The following is a 21,288-nucleotide window of genomic DNA, read 5'->3' as shown; positions in this document are numbered from 1 at the left end:
AAGAATGTAAATGTGCTGTGCTGCATATTTACAAGCAACAGACAACCTCCCCCCACCCCCATTGCCCCCAAGCTTTGCACATCCACTCGGTGGGCCGGTGCCCACAGGGCTGCGAGCTCCTCTCCACAGATGGCACATGCCCGCCTGGGACCCTCATTCCTCACCGTGATGCCAGGGCCACCATGCATGGCCGTTAAATCATGTTTGTAATAACTGACACTTCCCTGTGGGCCCCTCCAGTGTTTAATCCCCCTAAAGAGACGGATGGCCAGGAGGCGGCTCGGCTGCTCTCTCACAGCTGTGACGTGACAGCGATGATTTGAAGTCACAGCTGAAGAGGATATTGGGTAATAAAAGGAAGCTTTCTGTGGATTATGGCTGACAATGTTCCCGGCTTTGTTTGTGCTCCTCTATGAAAGCCTCTTAGTCCTGCAGCTATCACACCTGCCCAGTGACTGCTGCCTGAGAGCTTTTTCCTTTGCTGCACCAATCAGTGTCCGACTTTGCTCTTCCCCACAGGATCTTGACCCAGCCCTAGAAGCTTTGCAGTTGTGGCTACTGTGTCACATGTGTGTCAGCAGGTAGTAGAGAAGAGGGAGATGAGCATGGGAGAGCCAGCCCTGCCTCTTGTCTGCTCTGCGGTGACATGGGCGAGGGAGAGGTGACCTCCTTCCCTCCCCTCGCCACCTATGGCAGGCAGGAGAGCGGGCCTGGAGGTCCTCAGAGCAGGAGAGAAGACCCTGAATCTCACCTGGGTAACACAATCGAGCCGGCCCTGGATGTGGGGGTTGCAGGTGAGATGGCCCCAAGGGCTCAAGTGTGGGAGAGCCAGCCCTGTGTCTTGTCTGCCGGACAGTGGTACAGACCAGAGACACATGTCCTCCTCCCCTCACCATCCATGGCAGGCAGGAGAGCTGACTCCGAGGTCATGATAGGAGACCAACTGGCCATGTCCCTCACCAGCTGCGATACTCGGGAGAGTGGGCTCTGCACCTCACCCGGGCATCAGGGTAGAGCTGGCCCTGGTAGTGGGGGTTGCTAGTGAGGCAGTCCCCATTGTCAGGTGGCACTTGAGGGCATGAGAGTAGTTGAGCCAGCAGGCTGACCAGCTCGGAGACCTGGACCAGATCTAGGGCTTTGAACTGGTCCACCCTAACATCTACCCCATCAATAATCTGCTGGAGCGCATGAAGTGGCCAGTCCTACAGATCCCGAAGTACAGGATCTCCATGACACAGGGCAACAACAGCATGTCTCAGAGGAGTCCCAGTGAGGTTCCAGTATCGATAGCATATCAACAGAAGCCAGAGGCCCTGTATCAGATCAATCAGCCCTTGCAATGAACATTTGCAAGCAAAGAAGTGTGGACAAAAGGGTACACTGCGGGACACACTGTGACACACTACAGCTTCCACAATGAAATTTTTTTCTCTCTGTTGTGGGGTTTGGTTCAAGGTCAAAGAGTAGGAGGAGATGAGTAGGACTGGGGTGCATGGTGTGAAATTCACGAAGAGCCAATAAGAAAAAAAATGTATCTTGGACCCCTTTGTATTTTTTCCCTCTGGGGAAGTAGGTTCCAGGGAGTTGGCTCCATGTATTCTTCCATCCTTTACCCCTTCAGCTGGTATCCCAGGGCTTGAGGTCCACAGCAGGGCACACCAGTGCTGGAGGGGCCCAGGATAGTAAAGCTGGCCTTCCTCAGCCCCCGCCATAGCCTCTAGTAAAATGCCTCTCTTTTCTCAGCTTTGTTCTCTTTCGGGGCATATCATCCTGGACCAGTGGGTCCTGGATCCTTGGCTTCCAGTCCTGGCCCGTCTAGCCAGCAGCTTTAAAGAGCAGTAAGTATAATGAGCCAGTCTGGAAAGTCTTGCTTTCCCTTCATGTCCTTCAAACACTGATCTGAAAGAAAGGGCAGGATGGAGGCAATACCACTGCGCAGTCACAGGGAGCTTTCTGGGAAAGTCATTGATCTGCCCTGCATGAAAACTATGAGTAACACTCATGACTTCATGAGTTGCCATAAAGGTTAAATGGGGTGACATTGGTGGGAACACTTTCAGTAATAGCAGATGCTCCCGAAGGTCTTGTCCATTGTCCCAGGCTCTCTATGTACTCATCTGTCGCTCTTCATTAAAGAGCTTCGCCTTTGTGGTGAATTCTAGCCTCAGCTGGTAGTGGGAAGAGAGGCAGAGCTGGGTATGTGGGATGTAGCCTTGTAGTGCCTCATGGTGCACCTGCTGCTCCCTGCCTGGACCACAGCATCCCCTCACGTGAGCATCTGCTGGAAACACAGGTGCACAGGCTTCACCTCGCCACACCTTCATTAGGACAGAAGCCTCTAAGGTTCCAATGTCCTCCATGCTGACTACGCCCTTTCTTTCCTTCCAAGGAGACCATGCTGCTAAGTCCCTCTACATAGGAGTGTCTACAGCTTACTTTTTATCCGTGCTTTCTAAACTTTTAGGTGGTAACTGGTGACATGTCACTAAATGTAATTTGGTTGCATTAAATGATTCAAACAAAAGAATTCAAAAGTTGTTTGAAGAAAATTCCTTAACCTAGCAAAGGGTTTTGTTAGTTAGTTAGTTTGTTATTTAAATGCTTGCGGTTTACAGGGCCAGGATCTGGGGGACAGGAAGGGTCAGGAAACTATGAGACATCCTCAGGGACTCAAGCTCACTCTCTGGGTGAAGATGGAAGAAGCTGAGGCGGTGGTGAGGGGAGGAGAAAGGAGAGGGGATGGCCAGGAGGGAGGGCGGGCTGACCACTGCAGCGGTGGCCTGAGCCGGGAGGGGAACTGAAGTAGAGCGGTTTAAAGTTGCAAAGGAAAGTGGCACAAGCCATTAGGCACAAGCCTAGGAGCTCCCCCTGGCCTCCCAACAGCAAACTATTGTTTCTGGTGTGTTACTTTAACCAGTTCTCCAAACCTAGCACAAAATTTTGGCCATCCTTAATTTTTCTTCTTCAGCAGTCCCCTGAGGTGACGGGGAGGACTCTGGCCTCCGGGCCTTTTGACATTTTAAACTTCCAAGAAAAGAAACAAACTCTCAAGAAAGCAAGCACAGTGGATCCTGTCATTTTTTTTTCCCCCTCAGTTCACGGTGGTCTTGCTCACCTGAATCCCTCTTTACACACAGTGCACTTCTCGGGTTCATCCACGCACTTCTGACAGCTCGGGTGGCACTTGCGGCACTGTCTCTGACCTGGAGAAAGGCAGGAAGACAGCAGAGGGTGACATGGAGGGGCTCGGAGTGCAAAGTGTGCTGCAACATGCTAGGTGGCCTTGGCATGGCAGCTCTCCCCGGCGGATCAGCGAATAACCACAAACCTGGATGTCACACCCTGGGTTTCCCACATCCCCTATGTGCAGAGAGTCAATGAAGTCCTTATAGGACCAGCAGGCTTCAGAGGTGACCCCTTTCTATAGCACATGCTGGCATTCTGCCTGTGGCCATGGGGACTGGAGCCAATGGCTGGCTAGCTGAGTAATGCTGAATCAGGTGTAAATCTTTCTAAACCATTGGGGGGTACCCTGGAGGCTCCTGGCCCCTCTCCCAGTGAGGCGGGGCTCTATCCTTCCTCGGGAGTTTCTGGGTCACTCCTAGCCCCACCTGCATTTCCACACTGTCTTATCTAGCTCATATGGGTTGGGGCCTCATCAAACCGCAGCGGGTGTCACAGCTACATGCTAGGCCTGTGAGCTGGAGGGCCTCGCTGTTCTTCTGCACAGCCTCGCATGCACTCAGCTGGTTTTCAGGGAGGGCAGTGTTGAAGAATGGCTGGCCTAGCCAGGCAAGGCGAGGAAGCTGCACGTGCAGCTGAAAACAAGTGTGGCTGGCAGCCTCGGCAGGTGTCTGCAAAACCCGGGGAAACGTGTCTACGGGACTTGCCATTTCCCCTCTAAAGGAGTCGTTTCCTTGCTGCCTTGATATGCCTTGAAGACTTCCTGCCTCATTCTCCCCAGGGCTAACAGGCATGTGTCATGACAGGTGACAGGCTGGATCAGGGCGGGGGGTGAAAATGGAAGGACTAGGGTCGGGGTGCTATCTGCAAACTCTCCGAAGTCCTCAGCTCATTTGAGAGCTGTTTATCAGTTTCTCATCTGCACAAACCTTACTACAGGGTGAGACCAGTTGCTTAAACATACGCTGGCGTTCCCGTCCATCCATCCCACACATCTTCCAGTGACAGGTGGAGTAGCAGGATAGCAGGCTTCCCCGCTCTGGGTTTGAGTCCCAATTCTGTCAGGGCTAGCTAGAGGGTTATTACTCCATTTCAACTCCAAGATAAGGAAAACAGTGCTCCCTAAACAGATGTAGAGAGACCACCCAGGGCTCCTAGGATCAGGCTCCCACAAGGCAGCAGGGCCCTCTGCATCTTCCAGAGGACCGCATCTCCATCTCAAGGTGAGCCCAGGAGCACTTCCTATGAGTCTCGCTCTCCTAATTATGTAAACCTGTGCTGAAGCCCACAGTACCGTCTTTTCTGTGTGGCAAATGTCAGATGGGGCCAGAGTGTCTTCTTCTGATGTCTCAAGTGAGGCAGAGCTGTGGGCATCCTGTCCTCAACAGAAAATGAATTTCAGAGTTTGGGATTCATTTCAACAGTGCTTTGGCTGGGCGTGTGGCAGGCTGCCGCTGCCTCCGAGCAGAACACTGTGATTTCACACTCCAGCCCCCTGGCCTGGTGATCGGTCCCAAATAAGGCCTTAACGTACAGGAAGCAAAAGGCCCCGGAAATCCTCCAAGAACTGGGAAGCACAGCATAGAAGGGTGGGGGGGGAGCGGCAACTCATCCATTCTTGTGTTTGTGGAAAGACCACTTACTTTCTTCACCATAAAGTCCAGCAGGACAAAGGGTCACACAGGTGTTCGTCTCTTGGTAGTGATAGAACCCACGGCGACAAGACAGGCATTGTGTTTGGCTCCTGCCCAGGCAGGTCTCACATCCCTTATGGCATCGACGGCAGCGTCTTGCCGCTGTGTCTCCAAAGTAGCCCAAAGGGCACTCGCTCACACACTTCCTGTGGGAACAAGCGGAGGTGAGGACCTCTGTTTCAGTCTAACCCTGTATGGCTCTTACATGGGCTGAGGCTGCACAGCTTGGTGGGCAAAATGCTGAGGACATGGGATGCCAGGGAGAAGGTTAAGCCATAAATAAGTTCCCTAGCTAACTGCAGCTTGGGGGTGGGAGATCCTAGGTACAAACAGGCAGATCTGAAGACTAGGAATCCAATCCTAGAAGCTGGGTCTGGTGGCTCACAAATATATTCCCAACACTTTGCTGAGGCAGGAGGATTCTGAGTTCCAAGTCAGTTTAGGCTACATACGGATACTTTATCTAAACAAAAAGCAAAGCAGAAATTCTGTCCTGTTATGAGCACCTATTTGGTTTTCTGCAAGCACCATAACTTTGGTACTGATGGGGAAGTTTTGTTTTGTTTTATATTTGAAGGTGGGGTTTCTCTGTGTAGCCCTGGCTGTCCTGGAACTCACTCTGTAGACCAATCTGGCCTGGAACTCAGAGATCCACCTGCCTCTGCCTCCTGAGTGCTTGGGATTAAAAGCACATGCTGCCACCTCCCGGCCAGACTTGGAATTTCGGACTGAATCAAATCCTACTTTGGTGCCTGCATAGAACAAGTCTGCCAGGTAGTGAAGGAAGCTGCAGATGGCTGCCCTTGCTCAGAGCCAGGGTTTGTCCCGGGTCTGGGGCGGGGACTCCAAACACAGCAAGAGCCGCATCTCACCTCCACTGTGGATAGCACACGCTTGCCTGGCCTACCTGGCCTGCCCGCTCCTCATGGACCTGCATCAGCTGTGCTGAGATACAACAGCCATGCCAACTTTCAAGTGTGCCTAGTATTGTCCTGCTATCACCTTGGCCTTCCATGCCAGGCACATGCAGTGCATGGTGGATGCTCAGGAAGGCTTGTGCATTGAATAACTAGAAAAAGAAGGGCAGCTTCAAGCCTATTAGGGAGAGTGGTCCAAGAGTCTAAGGCTTGCATACTCCCCACAGAGGGGACGGTCTGAGTTGGAACAATTGACCATAGGCTGGGTGGCCCAGGTCAGGTCTATCAGAGCCCTTCCTCAGGGAACAGGAAGTCTCACAGACTTTTCAGGGAGCCACCAGGGAAACCCACGGCTGGCTGCAGTCTGCCCAAGAACCAAGTTGGTCCTCAGAGGCCTACAGTAAAGGGTCTTTGAATCACACTTGCCCACAATCCTCTACGAACAGGCATGTGTATTCAATATGAGGCAGTATGGATGCAGAATGACCTCTAAGCACGGCCAGCACAGTGTTCAACTTCCCACCTTTTCATAATGGACTTATGTTACTTGTGTGATTAGAACCAAGATACTAAACTTTTTTTTTTTTTTAATGCAAAGCTGTTAACTTTGATGCAATTGCTTTGTATAATGCAGGGCTCCAGGGCATGCAGACAGCAACTCTAGTCACTTGTTTACCTGCTAGTCTTGGCGTTCCCCAGGCTGAAGTGGACACAGTTCAAGCACTGGTCTGCATTGGGGCCATCGCAGCCTTTGTCACCACACTCGGGATGGCACACACCTTAAAGACACAAGCACTTCTTTTCACCCAGAGAGATGCCTTCTCCATCCAATCCAGCCCCTGGGTCCCTTTGTCAACCACAGCTTCCAAGTCTGGGAAACTTCCTTCAAGAGTGGTGTCTTGCAGAGGCTGCCACACCAGAGACCTACTCATGGGATGTGGTCCCTGTGGAGGCCTGAGTCTAGCTGTCCTGACCCTCTAGGAAGGAAAGGCATGAGAGCAAGCAATACAGTCATTGGTGGTAGTGAGGGACCAAGGCCAGCGGGGAGATGGGAACCGAGATCCTGGATTTGAGGAATGAGAGCCACCAGGATGGGACTGGTCACCTCGTTATATGCACTGTGAGAAACAAAGTGAGGCAGTTGGGTGTTTGGGTTGTGACCGTGCAGCATGAATTATGCCAGAAGATGGTGGAGGAGAAGTCTCTCCACTTCCACACCTGGTGTACCTAGGTTACACAGGTTGTAAGGGGACAGGGACAGTGGGGACATGGCGCTGGATGACGCACGTGGTGGCTGAGAGCTAAGTTCCTTCCTGCTGAGGCCCCCTCCCACCTTTCTCGCTTCCCTCACTCTAGCTGTTAGCAGTAAGCCACCAATGTCTCCTCCCAAGTCTCCTCGGGTGACTTGATTTCTAACTGTGTGGCAGCTCCGCATTGTTGGGAAAGCCATTTAGAAGTGCAGGGAGCCCCAGGAATTCCAGAAAACTGCCACTTTCCAGGTTTTCTCCAGGGACCCACAGGACTGAGCCAGACTTTTCCATTGGCCTCCTTTGGGCTGAAGCCAGCCTGAGGTGACTCCTGCCTTTCCCATGGTTCTGCTTCTCTGGTGCACACGGAGGTCCAGCATCCCTGGAGGTGAGATGCAGGGAGGGGCTGGAAGGTCCACTGGGATGGCTTCTGCTAAAGTTGTGTGGGCAGAGGGTGGGGTTGAGTCCAGAAGCGATGTGGAGCTGACTTGCTGGCCACCGCATTTCGTGGGTTACGTCAATACGAAAGCCCCCATTCTCCCAGCCTACAAAAGGCTTTGCTGAGGTGCACAGAGCCTCTTCATCTCCGGTCCCTGTCTGGAGGCTCTCCCAGCGTTAGAGCGTGCTTCCTTCTCCGAGGCGCACCTTTGTTGATATCTCCCAGTCTTCATTGTGAGTCCCTACCTGTGCTGAAGTCTTCCCCGGGATGTTCTAGATGGCCTTTCCAAGTGGCTGCTTGCCTATTGTTCTAGATAGACGTGCCTGTCACTTCCAAAACGTAGCGCCTGATCCACCTTCTCACCCTGTCTCCCAAGACTGTTTTATTATTTTGGAGTTTCTTGTCGGCCCCACCCCAGTCAGTTACAGGGAAACGCTTACTCCTCACCCCATCACTGTTTGGCCCTCCCGTACCCCACACCTGACGTGGGCAGCATTCTGTTGTGGCCCTGCTGACCAATCACTTAAGGGGTGATTGCCTTTGTCTTTTGCACTTTCTCTGTAAGGCCCAGAAGGCAGAAGGTAACAGTGCAAGCAGCCTGGCAGGAAAGGAGGATGGTCTCTCAATCTGTCTGTGAGTGAGATCACTGAAACAAAGGACTCCAAAGAAATGAGACACCCCTGGAATCTCATGCTGGGAGAAGCAAGTCCCTAAACAACCAGAGGGGGTGTAGTGAGAATTTTGGAAGTCTGGTTTCTTTAAAACACACAGAAGGGCTGGGCGTGGTGGCGCACGCCCTTAATCCCAGCACTAGGGAGGCAGAGGCAGGTGGATCGCTGTGAATTTGAGGGCAGCCTGGGTCTACAAAGCGAGTCCAGGACAGCCAGGGCCACAAAGAAAGCCTGTCTTCAAAACAAAAACAAAACAAAACAAAACACCACACAGAAATATTTATAAAAATATGTTTTTGTTTTAATCCCAAGTGTAGGGATGTAGGGCTGCTCCACAGCACTGACTATGATTTGCCTTGTGCTCTAGCAGAGGCGTGGTTTTTTTTTTACCAGCCACAGATAGTTTTTGTGATCTTGTGACATTTGCGATTCTGGGAATTTTCCCAGAGGGTATATGGAGAGGTGGCTCAGTGGTTAAGAGCACTAACGGCTCTTCCTGAAGACCCAGGTTCAAGTCCCAGTGCCCACATGGCAGCTCATAACTGTCTGTAACTCCAAGATCTGACACTCTCACACAGATGACACATGCAGGCAGAACGTGAAAGCACATAAAAAAATTATTTTTAATGCTAGGGCCCCAAGAGGTGGTTGGTTGGTTGGTTGGTTGGTTGAAAGTTGTTAATTAACAACAAGAAGAAATTAAGTAAAAGCAAGAAGAAATTAAGTAGCAACAAGAAGAAATTAGATGCCCTGATGGCAAAGATCAAATTTGCCCCATGAGGCCAGATGCCCCTATTGAGCAGGAAGTAGTCTAACAATAACATCGCCCCTTTCCAACCCCTGACTTTATTCAGGGATCTCTTTCTTTTCCTCTCTATCCCTTTTTCTCTCTCATATGTAGTGTTAAAGGGTTGAAAAGGAAGAAGAAAAGGGGTGGAGAAGGGTGGAAGAAAGAGGACCCCACAAAGGAGTGAAGACCCGCTACAAGGGGGACTTTGCACCAGAGAGAGATTTGTAAAGTTACAGGGTGAGACTGAAACCCAGCAATGACAGGGCAGCGGTGTGCAGAGACATGACATGACCAGGACTGCATAGATGGGCACATTCCTAGGCCTCTACAGAACCATGACATGACCAGCACTGAGTAGATGGGCACGTCCTTAGGCCTCTACAGAACCATGACATCACCAGGGCTGCGTAGATGGGCACGTCCCTAGGCCTCTATCTAAACCTTAATCTCACATCACAGGGGTGGGTGGTAGGGTCAGAGGATTTCCTTGTCCCCTTTCCTAATGTGGCCACCTTGAAAAATTTCCTGTTCCTGCTTCTTACTATTAATTTGGTTGTTTTGATTGGCTGAAGGATATGTAGTCAAACTTGGTTTCATAAGAATATAAATGAAGGCTGGAGAGGTGGCTTAGAGGTTAAGAGCACTGGCTGCTCTTCCAGCAGTCCTGAGTTCAGTCCCCAGCAACCACATGGCGGCTCATAAACATCTATACTGGGATCTGATGCCCTCTTCTTGCCTGCAGGTGTACAGGTGTACACGTAGATAGAGCACTCATCTACATTTAAAGAGAGAGAGAGAGAGAGAGTACAATGTCCACAAGCTCAGTAACAATTCCCCCCACTATAGAAAGATTAAATGAGCCGGGCGTAGGGGCACACGCCTTTAATCCCAGCATTCGGGAGGCAAAGGCAGGCAGATCCCTGTGAGTTCGAGGCCAGCCTGGTCTACAAAGGGAGTCCAGGACAGCCAAGGCTAACACAGAGAAACCCTGTCTCGAAAAACAAAACAACAACAACAACAACAAGCCCCATTTTCTCACAGACAGAATGGGGTCAGACAAGATGAGGTCTCGCTTGTTCAGTGTAAGTACCTAGGATGTTTCTGTGCGGAGCAGGTGCTGTCTAAATATTAGCTGGTGGCTGAACTGGCAGAGAGTAGAGCAAGGGTAGATGTCCCCACCATCTGTAGGCAGAATGTTCTACCAAGTCCCTAAACAGAGATGGCTTTGTGGAGGGGGCTGGACTGGGCTTTCCCCAGCACTGGTCCATGGGATGTTGATGTCACTTGTCACCTTCATTCGTCCCTTCCCACAGTGGGAACTTTCATTAGGCCTCTCTAGAAGAGATGCCTGGGTCCACACGACAGCCAGGGCAGCAGTCAGCCCTCAGCTGGAGAAGGCTGGGGTATGACGTTCTCCATCCAAGATCAGCTATCAAATCTGCAAACCAATCAACCAGCATGTGGCTTCCTGGGTGGTTTTAAAAGCTAAACCTCAAGGTTCACCGGCTGAATCAGATCCACCTGGCTCGCTATCTCCCCACAACCACCTCTTCTCCCCCATTCTCTTCCCCCGCAGCCGTGCTGGGGTCCAGCTGTAACTCATTCTCTCCGTGAGCATCTGGTTTTGTGTTGCAATCTGTAATTACGGCTGCTTTGCATCTCTCCTCAATTAGCCGAAAGTGACTCCGAGGCCTGGCTTCCTGAGTCAGTGGGCTACACAGCTCAGGGAGCGGAGGCCCCCAGCAAGAGGAGTGCTTGAGTGTTCTGAACAGCTTGGCTAACAGCAGATCACAAACCCCTGAGGTCAACTGACACAGGCTAATTTGAAAAGCCAATTCCTAGTCCTTTGTGGGGCAAATCCAGGGTTGAAAAAAGAAGAGGAAACCAAACCAATGAATCAGGAAAGCAGCGTTGGATCCCCCACTCTTTTCCTGTCCCACTCCATCGCTTCAGTCTCTCCTCCTTTCTTTCCAAGACTAGGGATTGAATTTGGGGCTGCCCATAGAGTCTCACATAAGTGCTCCATCACTGAGCAATATTGCCTGTACATGTTTTTTGAGACAAGTTGACCAGGCTGGCGTTGAACTCACTCTGCAGCCTGGGTAAGTCTCGAACTTACCTCAGACAATCACCTACCCCAAGTTCCTGGGATTATAGGCATGCACCATGAGGCCCATTCATTTTCCTTGCTCAATGGCTGCTTCTTTCCCCAACCCAGGTTGCCCTTCATTCCAACAATAGTTTGGTCACATGCCTCTAAGAACCCCACCCCATGTGGTGCCTACTTCCTTTGTGGGTTCAAGTCTACTAGCTGCCCATGTACACACAACCTGGAGTGTCTTATTTACTAGCTACTGGTATAGACTTCAGAGCACCCCAGATCTGCCCAACCTGGTCTCTCCGGTGGGGCCAGCCCAGCGGACTGCTCTTCAGTCACTATTCTGGTGAGTGGGGTCTGCCTGCATTGCCACCACCAGATGGCTCTGTCACTGCAGGCTGGCCCTCACTCTAAGCTGTTCATTCTTTGCACCCTACTTGTGTCTTCCCTGTGCCTCAGGCCTTTTGGTCCCCAGTCCTCTTATTCCCTAGTCCACCATCCTACTTGGTGATGTCATTGCTCATATACACGTCTACCCCAGACTCTGCCGCAATCTCGGTCTATCACCCTTCCCACCTAAAGACTAGCGTTATAGCCTGGCTCTGGCTAGAGGCATGGTCTACATGGATTTGGCCCTAAATGTTTGTGAGCTGGAATCTTGGTCCTCAGTGGGATGGTGCTGAGGTTGTGGAACCTCCCAGTGTGATGACTAGCTTCGATTGTCAAATGATGGGCCTGCGGATGCTCAGGAGATGACTTCCATATGCTTCTGTGCGTGTCTGTGAGGATGCTTCCAGGGAACCCTGGATCCATGATGCCTCTGACCCAGCCAAGTTTCAGCAGCCATTGATGGATTCAAAATGTTGGCAGATTTGGGCAGGTGGTAGAACCGTGGGAGGTGGGGCCTCGCTGGAGTGTCACTAGAGCATTGGCTTCTTCCTGTCTGTCTTCTCCTTCCTGTTTGCCATCAGCGAGCATCTTCTCCATCATGATGCTCTGCCCCACTACTCAGAGCCATGGGGCTCAGCAAACGTGGACTGGGGCCTCTGAATCCATGAGCCAAAATAAATTGTTCCTCCCTTTCAGTATTACTCTTAAGTATTTGACCCAGTGATGAAAACCCTATTTACACATAGAGAACACTTTGGATGTTGTCTTTAGAAGGGGTTAATGCTAACTTGTGGCACTGAGTTAGTTCCAGCAAAGGCAGTTGTTATAAAGTGAGGCCTTGTGTATATATATATATATAATGTGATATATATACATCACATATATATAAGTGATGTATAAGATGGACCTTATACATCAACCCATGTTTTTTTTTTTTTCTGCTTCTCTACTCTCTCATGATGCAGCCAAAAGGATCTTCCTCAGAGACGGACAGGTAGGCTTCATTTCTAGTCCCCTAAATTGTGAGTTAAATAAATATTTTTTTTCTTTATAAGCACTCAGCTTTGGAGATTTTGTTACAGCAATGGAAAATGAGCTACTGCAACACTGAGCACCCTCTGCAGAAGCCCAGTTTTTCTGTGGTGCACAATCTTGCCTGCTGATATTTGGGGTCCTTGTTATCTACAAACATTCCCCATCTTTCTTCTTTCACCTCCTCTTTGTCTTGTCCCAGGGAGTGCTGGCCCTCCACCTCTCCTGTCTGCCTCTCATCCCCTGCTGCTGGTCCCTGGACCACTGCTCCATTGGACTCTATCTTTCTTGATATGGCAACTACTTTCTTGTGCATAACGTCCAGGTGAAGCCAATGACAGCCTGGGCACCGCCACAAATAGACAGTTTACCAATGACCACCTTTTCCTGTTTTGAAAGCCACAGCCTGGGCCTCCCTTGCCCCTTCTTGGGACTCTAAAGTGGCTGGCTGTTCCTCGCTCCTCCTGCTTGGCCACTCATATCATGGCACCCTCTGTCACTCTGGCCTGCCTCTGCGACTGGGTCACCCTTCCAGTTTCCCCCTAGACTTCAGGGAGCAGTCCCAAGAGCCAGAAACACATCTTATTCCCAATGGAAACCTCTTCCTTCATCCAGGCCATGCTGGGTGGGGAGCAAGTAACTCTGAAGCAGAGCAGCATTAAGGTAAGATGCCAGTGTCTATGGCTGGAGTCAGTAGCAGATTTTGAGGTGTGTGTGTGGGGTGAAACCAGCTCTTTATTAATAATTACTGGATCTTGCCATGGTTTATATATCACAAGGGAAAACAGTAGATTAGTCCATACACAATTCAATGCTCCATTTTAAAGGAATGGCAGAAGAAATTTAAAATGGAATCGACCAGGGTTTATGCTTGATTTGTATTGGTGGAGTTTTCCATTTACTTATCTATACATTGAGATATCACCCATCATTTGCCAGGTAGCTAAGACATTTAGCTAATCATATGCCCAACCAGAAACACCCAGTGCCACACAATTGTTGTGGGATGGCTCAGAGGGAAAGGAACGGCTTTAAGCTCAGATACCATCTGCTCAGAGGCTGGAGATGCCCGGAGACATCTTTGGGTCACCGTGGCTCCTAGCTACCTTGTGAATGAGCCAGCGGTCTAGAGAAGGAGGCCACTGTGCCAATGGGATAGCTCTAGAAGCCTTGGCAGGCAGCAGGAGTCTTTACATGCTGTTGTGCTTCTAAAAATGTTTTTGCACCGCATCAGTCTGTACCAATTCATTTCTTGATGGCTTCTCTCAGGTACCAGCCTTGGAAAGTGGTCACTTCTCAACCACCAGCTCCTTTCCTGGAAGTAAGCTCTTGGGAACCAAGCTTCCTTCTCATTTCAGGTTGCTCACAGTGGATGCACTTGAGAGAGTCAGGATGTTGAGTCCTGTGATGAGGGACTCTGAAGAAAGGGGACCACTCTGGAGCTAGCTAATGGACCCAGGGCAAACCCTAGTTCTGGTTGGGCATATAGGAAGGAGCTCAGTGTCCCGGCCTGAAAGGTCAGAGAGTACTTACTGGTTTGAAGTATACTTACTGGTCTGTAAAGTATTAGGAGAGCCTTTGATGGAAGGAGCTGTGTAAGTGCAAATTAGTCATTATTACAACTTCCAGGCTTACAACCGAAACCCCACCTCTTGCCTGAGAGGTCCCCACCTTTGAGAACTACAGTGGAAGATGAAGTTGGGAGGGTAACCGTCTCCTCTCATCCGAGTCCATTACCTGTGTACTCGTCGTCCTCTTCAGGGGTCTCGGCCTGGGGTGGTGGCCCAGCAGCCTTGGGAGGCTCCAGGGCATCCGGGGCTGACAGCTCCAGCATCCGTGAGCGAGACTGATGGGAACTGAAGGTGCGGTACGGGTGCTCTGCTGTGCCGTATAAAATGAGGCTCCACTCTTTCAGCTTTCCTAGAAGGCACCAAAAGCACAGTTAGCCCCCCAAAGCTCTGGATGTGCCTGCAGGCCGCTGAGCCTCCATTCATCCCGCAGGAGAGCATCAGGTGCTGCCTGGTTTCTACTCCTGCAGCAGGTTCTTTGTTGTTGCTTCCGTTCCCACGCACCTGTTGACCAGGTGTGATGGCTGACCTTGGTTGACAACCTGACCACACCTGGAATCGACTAAAATCCACATGGATGGGTAGACCTGTGAAGGATCACTCCTAAATTAAATCATTTAATTAAATCCGTTTCCCACTTTTAATCTGGATCTTTTGAGGTGGTGAGACACACACCTTTAATCCAGATCATCTGGGCTGGGGAGATGCACCTTTCATCTGAGCCACACCTTCTGCTGGCAGCCTGGAGAAAGGACCTAGGAGAAGGATGCTTGCTCTCTTTGCCTGCTTGCTCTTGCTCTCACTGGCACGTCCAGTCCTCTACTGGCAATAGAGCCTTATTCTTCAGGATTCTAGTATATAAAGGCATCCAGTCGCATGGACTGAACAACTATTGGATTTTTGGACCTTCTATTGGTAGACAGTCATTGTTGGACTAGCTGGACCACACATTGTAAGCCATTTTAAATAACTCCCATATATATATATATATATATATATATATATATATATATATGTGTGTGTGTGTGTGTGTGTGTGTGTGTGTGTGTGTGTGTGTGTGTGTGTGTTTTCATTCTATAAGTTCTGTTCCTCTGGAAAACCCTGGCTAATATAGAGTTTGGTAACAGAAGCGGTTCTAGAGCAACAGATGTATAAGGATGAATTTTTAGAAAAGTATCTGGAATAGGCTTTCAGATTTGCCAACACCTACAGTCACTGAAGCCTCTCCTAGAAGCTCCCAGTGTCCTGGAAGCCCATGGCATGAAACGCTTTGCAAACTTCATAAGGCAGATGCGTCTGGTTGACTGCACCTTGAAAGATCTGGACTACAGTGAGTACTTCCACTTCGAATGATTTAATTAAAAACAGTAAGCCTCTCATATAAGTATGCCCAGCCGCATGGGGTTAGGTCACTCCAGATTTAGTCAAGTTAACAACCAAGAATAGCTACCACAAGTCCATCCCTTGCCAGGTTTACCCACAATCGCATCTCCTAATGATTCGTTTCCAAATAAAAACCATAACCAGGCCATAATTACACCTCGCATGCCATAACTATCCCTTGAACAACCACGAATGCATTATACATTTTAGAATAGGTGGCAATGTCCCTTAATCAACATCCTCATGGTATCTCAAACTTAAATATGATAACCACTGATACGCTCTTCATTGTCGTTATGCAAATATCTGTCCAAACACACGCTTAACAAAATACAACAGAAACACTCATGGCAATTGTAATCCTCGGTTCTGCAACTGGTCACGTGGCCTTAGCTGGCACATATAACTACTTTCCTCTACTACCTGTTCTGTATGGCCTCCTCCCTCAGCAAGAACCTGAGCAGGTCTTGGCTCTTTTTTTCTGGAGGAGTGACCCAACCCTTCATCATCCTGTGTGGGTTAGGGTGCTGTAGTTTCCCATTGACTTTAGTCGCAGAACATTGTACACCAAGAGATGCCCTGAGGCAGGGGTTCTCAACCTGTGGGTTGCGGCCCCCACCCTTTCACAGGGGTCACCTTAGACCATTGGGGAACACAGATATTTAGATTACGACTCATAGCACTATCAAAACCATAGTTATGAAGCAGCAACGAAAATAATTTTTATGAGGGTCACCACAACAGGAGGAACTATATTAAAGGGTCACAGCATTAGGAAGGTTGAGGACCACTACAAAAGATCTCCTGCACTTTAGACACAATCTTTCTTACTTCTCTTGTAGAGAAGCAATCCGATGTCCCCATGGTAATCTGTACCAGCCACCCATCCTAATACCATTATGCCTTTCTTAGCCTGTTGGCTTAAGGGCCTCAGAAACCTAAAATGCCCAGGGGTAAGCCTCAGCTTCCAGGACAATGGAACTTCTGTTATGTCCCCTGGCAGGAGTGCTCCTGACTCTGGAACTGAAATTTCTAGGCCAGCAGAACTGAAGGTAGAATAAACAGGAAGCAAACTTTTTTTTCTGGTGGATTATCAGGGGTATAGTGAGTAGAACCATTCCCTTTCCATCCCTCGATTCCTGGACCTGTGTGTAGACCCTGGCTACAGGAGAAACTGCATGGTAATATTGGACACTGATTTGAACGAAGCACGTACTGCCCTCCGAAGAACCCCGCCCCAGCCCTCCAGGCTGCTGCCACGTAATTGGTGATGTAACTGTGTTACAAAAGGCCATTCTACCTTTTGATCTGGCCAGCTGCCTCTGGATGGAGGGGAATGTGGTAAGGCCAGTAGATTCCATGATCATGGGCCCTCTGTCTCCCTTCTCTGCTGTGAAGTAAGTTCCTTGGCCAGAAGCAATGCTGTGTGGAACACCATGATGGTGGATAAGGCATTCTGTAAGTCCATGGATGGTGGTTTTGGCAGAAGCATTACATGCAGGGAAGGCAAATCCATAACCAGGATAAGTATCTACTCCAGTAAGGACAAGGCATTGTCCTTTCCACAGAGGAAGTGGTCCAAGGTAGTTAATCTACTACCAGGTCACTGGCTGGTCACCCTGGGGAATGGTGCCATATCCGGGGCTCAGTGATGCTCTCTGCTGTTGGCACTCAGCAGCAGCTGTAACCAGGTCAGCCTTGGTGGTGGCAGTCCATGTTGTGGAGCTCATGCAAGACCCTCCATCTCTGCCACCACTTTGTTCACAGGACCATTGGGCAATGACAGGGATGGCTGAAAAGGACTGTCCACAGGATGGCTCCTCCTGTCTATATGATTATTGACCTCTTCCTCATCTGAACTTGCCTTTTTAAAAAAAAGATTTATTTTTATTTATTACATATACAGTGTTCTGCCTGGATGTATGCCTGCACACCAGAAGAGGGCACCAGATCTCATTTCAGATGGTCATGAGCCACCATGGGGTTGCTGGGAATTGAACTCAGGACCTTTGGAAGAGCAGACAGTGCTCTTAACCATTGAGCCATCTCTCTAGCCCCTTGAAGTTGCCTTTTGATGAGCATTTACATGGGACACAAGTATCTCACATCCTTCACCCATTTGGAGAGATCGATCCACATACTTCTTCCTCAGATGTTTTCCACCAAGTTTCTAATCATGCCCTGTCCAAGTCCCTGACCATCCAGCCAGTCCATTGGCTACAGCCCATGAGTCAGTGAACAATCCCATATCTCACCATGTCCCTGCCAAGCAAAATATATGACCATGAGTACTGCCCGAAGTTCTGCCCACTGTGAAGATGTCTCTTTTAGGGTTGTCCCAGAAAGGCACTGCCATGCTACAGCTGTCCACTTCTGGGTAAAGCCTGAGTAATGTACAGAACCATCAGCATACTAGACCTGGTCTTCTCTTCCTCAGTCAACGGGTTATAGGTCATACCCCAGGAGGCTATAAGTGCATGCTTGGCAGCAGGCAGCATTGTAATAAGAGTAGAAATCATTGGTATTTGGGCATTTTCTTCGTGTGACTTGTTTGTGCCTTCAGGACCTACTCAGGGTGAGGCTACACAGAGAAACCCTGTCTTGAAAAAAAAATCCACTTCCACACATGCTCCCAAGACCTTTGCTTAAATGAATTAGCCAACTCATTAAGCTCGTTTGTAGGGCAGTGGCCCTCCTCATAGACTACACTGTCTTCCTCCCCTCTACGAGCCCGCTCAGCTTTATGTCTAGTTGTAGGTCTAGAGGCCACTATTGGTGGGCACCGAGGACACTGGTATCGTCTTGCCGGCATCTCCTTCGGGAAAAGTCACTGTTGACTCAGCAGACAATGATGATTAATTTCCTCAGTCAAGGGTGGACGAGGCAATATCTCAGGCAGTGGGAGTACATCTTCTGCTGAGGGTGGAGAGACTACTTCCTCAGGTAGGGTGAACCCTTGAGAATTTGAGGGTTCAAAGTTTTCAGCTTCTCCTGGATCCTCCCATACATCTCCATCCCAGGTTACAAGGTCCCATTTTTTTTACTCATTAATGCCCTGTAACTGCTGATACCCTCCAGGCTGGAACTTAAATTTTTGCTATAATTCAGCCAACCTTAAAAATGAGGTCTTCGGTTTGATTTTCTGCAACCTGGGCTCTGTGGCTGCTGGAGAGGAGATTCTCCTCCAGAGCACACTTAGAAACCTTTATGCTGTTTCTGAACATCTGGAGCCAGTGAGATTTCATCACTGAGTTCATTGTTTTCCTTCACCATATTCTGAGATGTTAGAAGCTACTTTTATCCCAGAGCTCATTCTTCTTTCTCGGTTTATCCAGAGACGGCAGGAGCAACCAACCAACAGCATCAATTTCCTTATTTTTCCACTTGGTCAAAAGTTTTGTATACAGAGCCACCAGATCTGTTGACTCTCACGATCGGATTCCAGCATCTACCGAAGATCAGCTGAGACATCCAGGCTTGCAGACTGAGCAACTACTGGATTCTTGGACCTTCTGTTGGTAGGAAAGCTATTGTTGGGCTAGCTGCACCACCAGCCTGTAAGCCATTTGAATGCACCCCCTTTCTCTGTATGAGTAGATCCACCCTATCGGTTCTGTTCCTCTAGAGACTCCTGCCTAACACACCAGGTGAGCCTACTGCCTGGGCCACAACAGCTTTGCCCCAACTGTCTCCTTCCTCAAAAGCCATGTTTCCCCCTTTCCCCCACATTCCTGAGCCTGCTGGAGGGAGGCTGGCGGATCTGGATTCTGCTGTCCTAGAGGTGCCTTTGGCTCCCTGTCCCGGTTCACTGCAGCTGCCTCTGAAGATGTTCTGCCCCCAAATTGGCAATAGCTAGCAATCTGCCCCTTTGGGGAAGACTAGGCAACAGGCTTGTTGAGGCGGCTTGTCTGTTGCCTTCCCATGGGACACTGGGTTGTGTTCAAGGGCTTTCTATTCTGAAGCATAGAGGAATTTGGTCTCCAGCTTGTTTCTCTGTAGACAGCCCATGGGATGGAATGGGGTTGGGAGATAAGAGAAGTCCTGGGGAGAAACCCAAATGCCTACCTCAGCTAGGGCATGGAAACTATGCTTGTAAACAGCAAGGTAAGCGGCAGGATTGGGCTCCGTAAGAGGAGCATGTAACAGGGGTGGGGAGGCCAGAGTAGGACGGTAGGGCACCTAGCCTCTGATGGAGGTGGGGTGGGGACCCTGCTCTACCTTCCTCCTCCAAGTGGAAACAGCAGTAGCTAGGTATGCTGAAGTGTGAGGAGAGGTAGGATGTCCAACCTGAGACTCCAGGTTCATTCTGTGATTGTGCATGTGTATGTGTGATGCTGAGCCTGAACCCAGTGCACACACTGAGCAGGTGCTCTAGCACTGAGCCATCACCACACCATCAGCTGAACTCCTGGTGTCCTGAAAACACTACAAGCCAAATAACAGACAACTGTGGCCTTGGCCACCCGTTGAGGGCTTCTCTCGTGACAACAGCATCCCTAGCAACAGTGCTTAGGACAACCAAAGGTGAGGGTAGTGCTGTGCTCATCCTTTGGGGTATATGCAGTTTGGCCATCAGCCCTCTTACTGTGCACCCTGATATCTATGCTACAAAGGCAGACAGCTGCCACTAGATGCCCATGCAGAGACGGCTCTGCAGTGGGGACAGCTCAGCCAGGACAACTTCATCTTTTGCTCCCATGGGCATCTCAGGCTCGCTAAATCTCAGCACAGACGGCTCGTTCTCATCAATGTGCCACATGCCCCTGTGACCTGCCCCTGGCTTCTCAAAGACCAGCAGGCCTGGGTGAGTGATAGCCAAGGCTGGCCTTCAGCTCGCCATGCCACAGTGTGGTAGTCAGTTTACCTGGGTGGCTCATCTGTAACTGTGGGTTGTTTTTGTTTGTTTGTTTGTTTGTTTTTGTTTTTTGTGTTTTTTTTTGGCCAGCCCTAAGGTTGCATCCCCCAAACTGCCTGCTATCCTTTAAATGTGTCCCCTCCGAAGTCCAAATCTTGTAAATATAATCCCCCCAATTCACAATAATAACATTTGGAGATGCGCTCGGGGAGAATAGCTAGGGGCAGATGACCTAATGAGGGTTGGGCCTCATGACGGCATTAGGAGATGTACACGGAGTAGAAGCCAGAGCAGAGCCAGCACACTGGCTCCGACTCACCATGCTGTACCATCCGTCACATGATGATGCAGCAGAAAGGTTTCACCAGATGCTCTTGGACCTACCTCCTAGCTTCTAGAACCATAAACCAAGTAAACCTCTAATCACTGTAAATGACTCAGCCTCAAGTATTTTGTTATAGCCACAGAAGACAGAAGACGGAATTAGGCCTTGCCCGGGGTCAGACCCTGCATTGCCTGGGGCTGGCTTGGCCTGGGCGGCATTAAAGGATGCATAGAGGCAGGGGTCCTTCCAGTTGAAGAAGCAGACCTTTTCCTAGTGCACGGACCTCTGTGGCTTAGCCTCTTTACATGCATCACAGGTGCCCATTTGACTATGGCCCTGAGTACCTCACCCAGCTCCAGAAAGCCCAGCCATGCCGCTGCCGCTGACTTGATCCATCACATACTCCTTAGGGTCAAATTAAAGCTATATTTCAAACCGCAAAGGAATCTGGCTCCTTAACTGCTGAGTGACGAACGGTGATTACAGAGAGAGACTGGCGACTCAAGGTCAGAGCCCAAGGACTCTGAAAACTATAATTTAGCCAAGAGTTATTTCAGACCTATAGGATGTCTCCAAAATCACCCACAAAACCCCAGCTCACTGAAATTAGAGTCTTATTTTGGGACACAGTTTCAGTCGAACAAACAAAAGGAGCTGTTCTGTCCTCAGGATCAATAGTGTCCAGTGTGGAGGGGA

General features: G+C 49.8%; 1 protein-coding gene across 3 annotated transcripts in view; it reads right to left on the bottom strand.

Annotated features, from left to right (window-relative positions):
* PCSK6 (proprotein convertase subtilisin/kexin type 6) overlaps positions 1-21,288 on the bottom strand; it is a 189,515-nt gene that overhangs the window by 14,120 nt on the left and 154,107 nt on the right. For 2 of the 3 annotated variants that reach the window (XM_084756042.1, XM_084756040.1), the window contains exons 14-18: positions 14,199-14,381; positions 14,014-14,052; positions 6,471-6,573; positions 4,827-5,023; positions 3,116-3,203 (exon numbers count right to left, since the gene is read on the bottom strand). In XM_084756042.1, coding sequence (XP_084612168.1) covers positions 3,116-3,203; positions 4,827-5,023; positions 6,471-6,573; positions 14,014-14,052; positions 14,199-14,381 — 610 coding nt within the window. The remainder of the gene's footprint in view (positions 1-3,115; positions 3,204-4,826; positions 5,024-6,470; positions 6,574-14,013; positions 14,053-14,198; positions 14,382-21,288) is intronic. The other variant, XM_084756041.1, reaches the window with a different exon arrangement.

Source organism: Acomys minous, assembly GCF_964271855.1.
Source record: "Acomys minous genome assembly, chromosome: 2".
NCBI lineage: Eukaryota > Metazoa > Chordata > Mammalia > Rodentia > Muridae > Acomys > Acomys minous.
The sequence above is the reverse complement of the archived record's forward strand: the minus strand, read 5'-3'. Positions and strand labels throughout refer to the sequence as shown.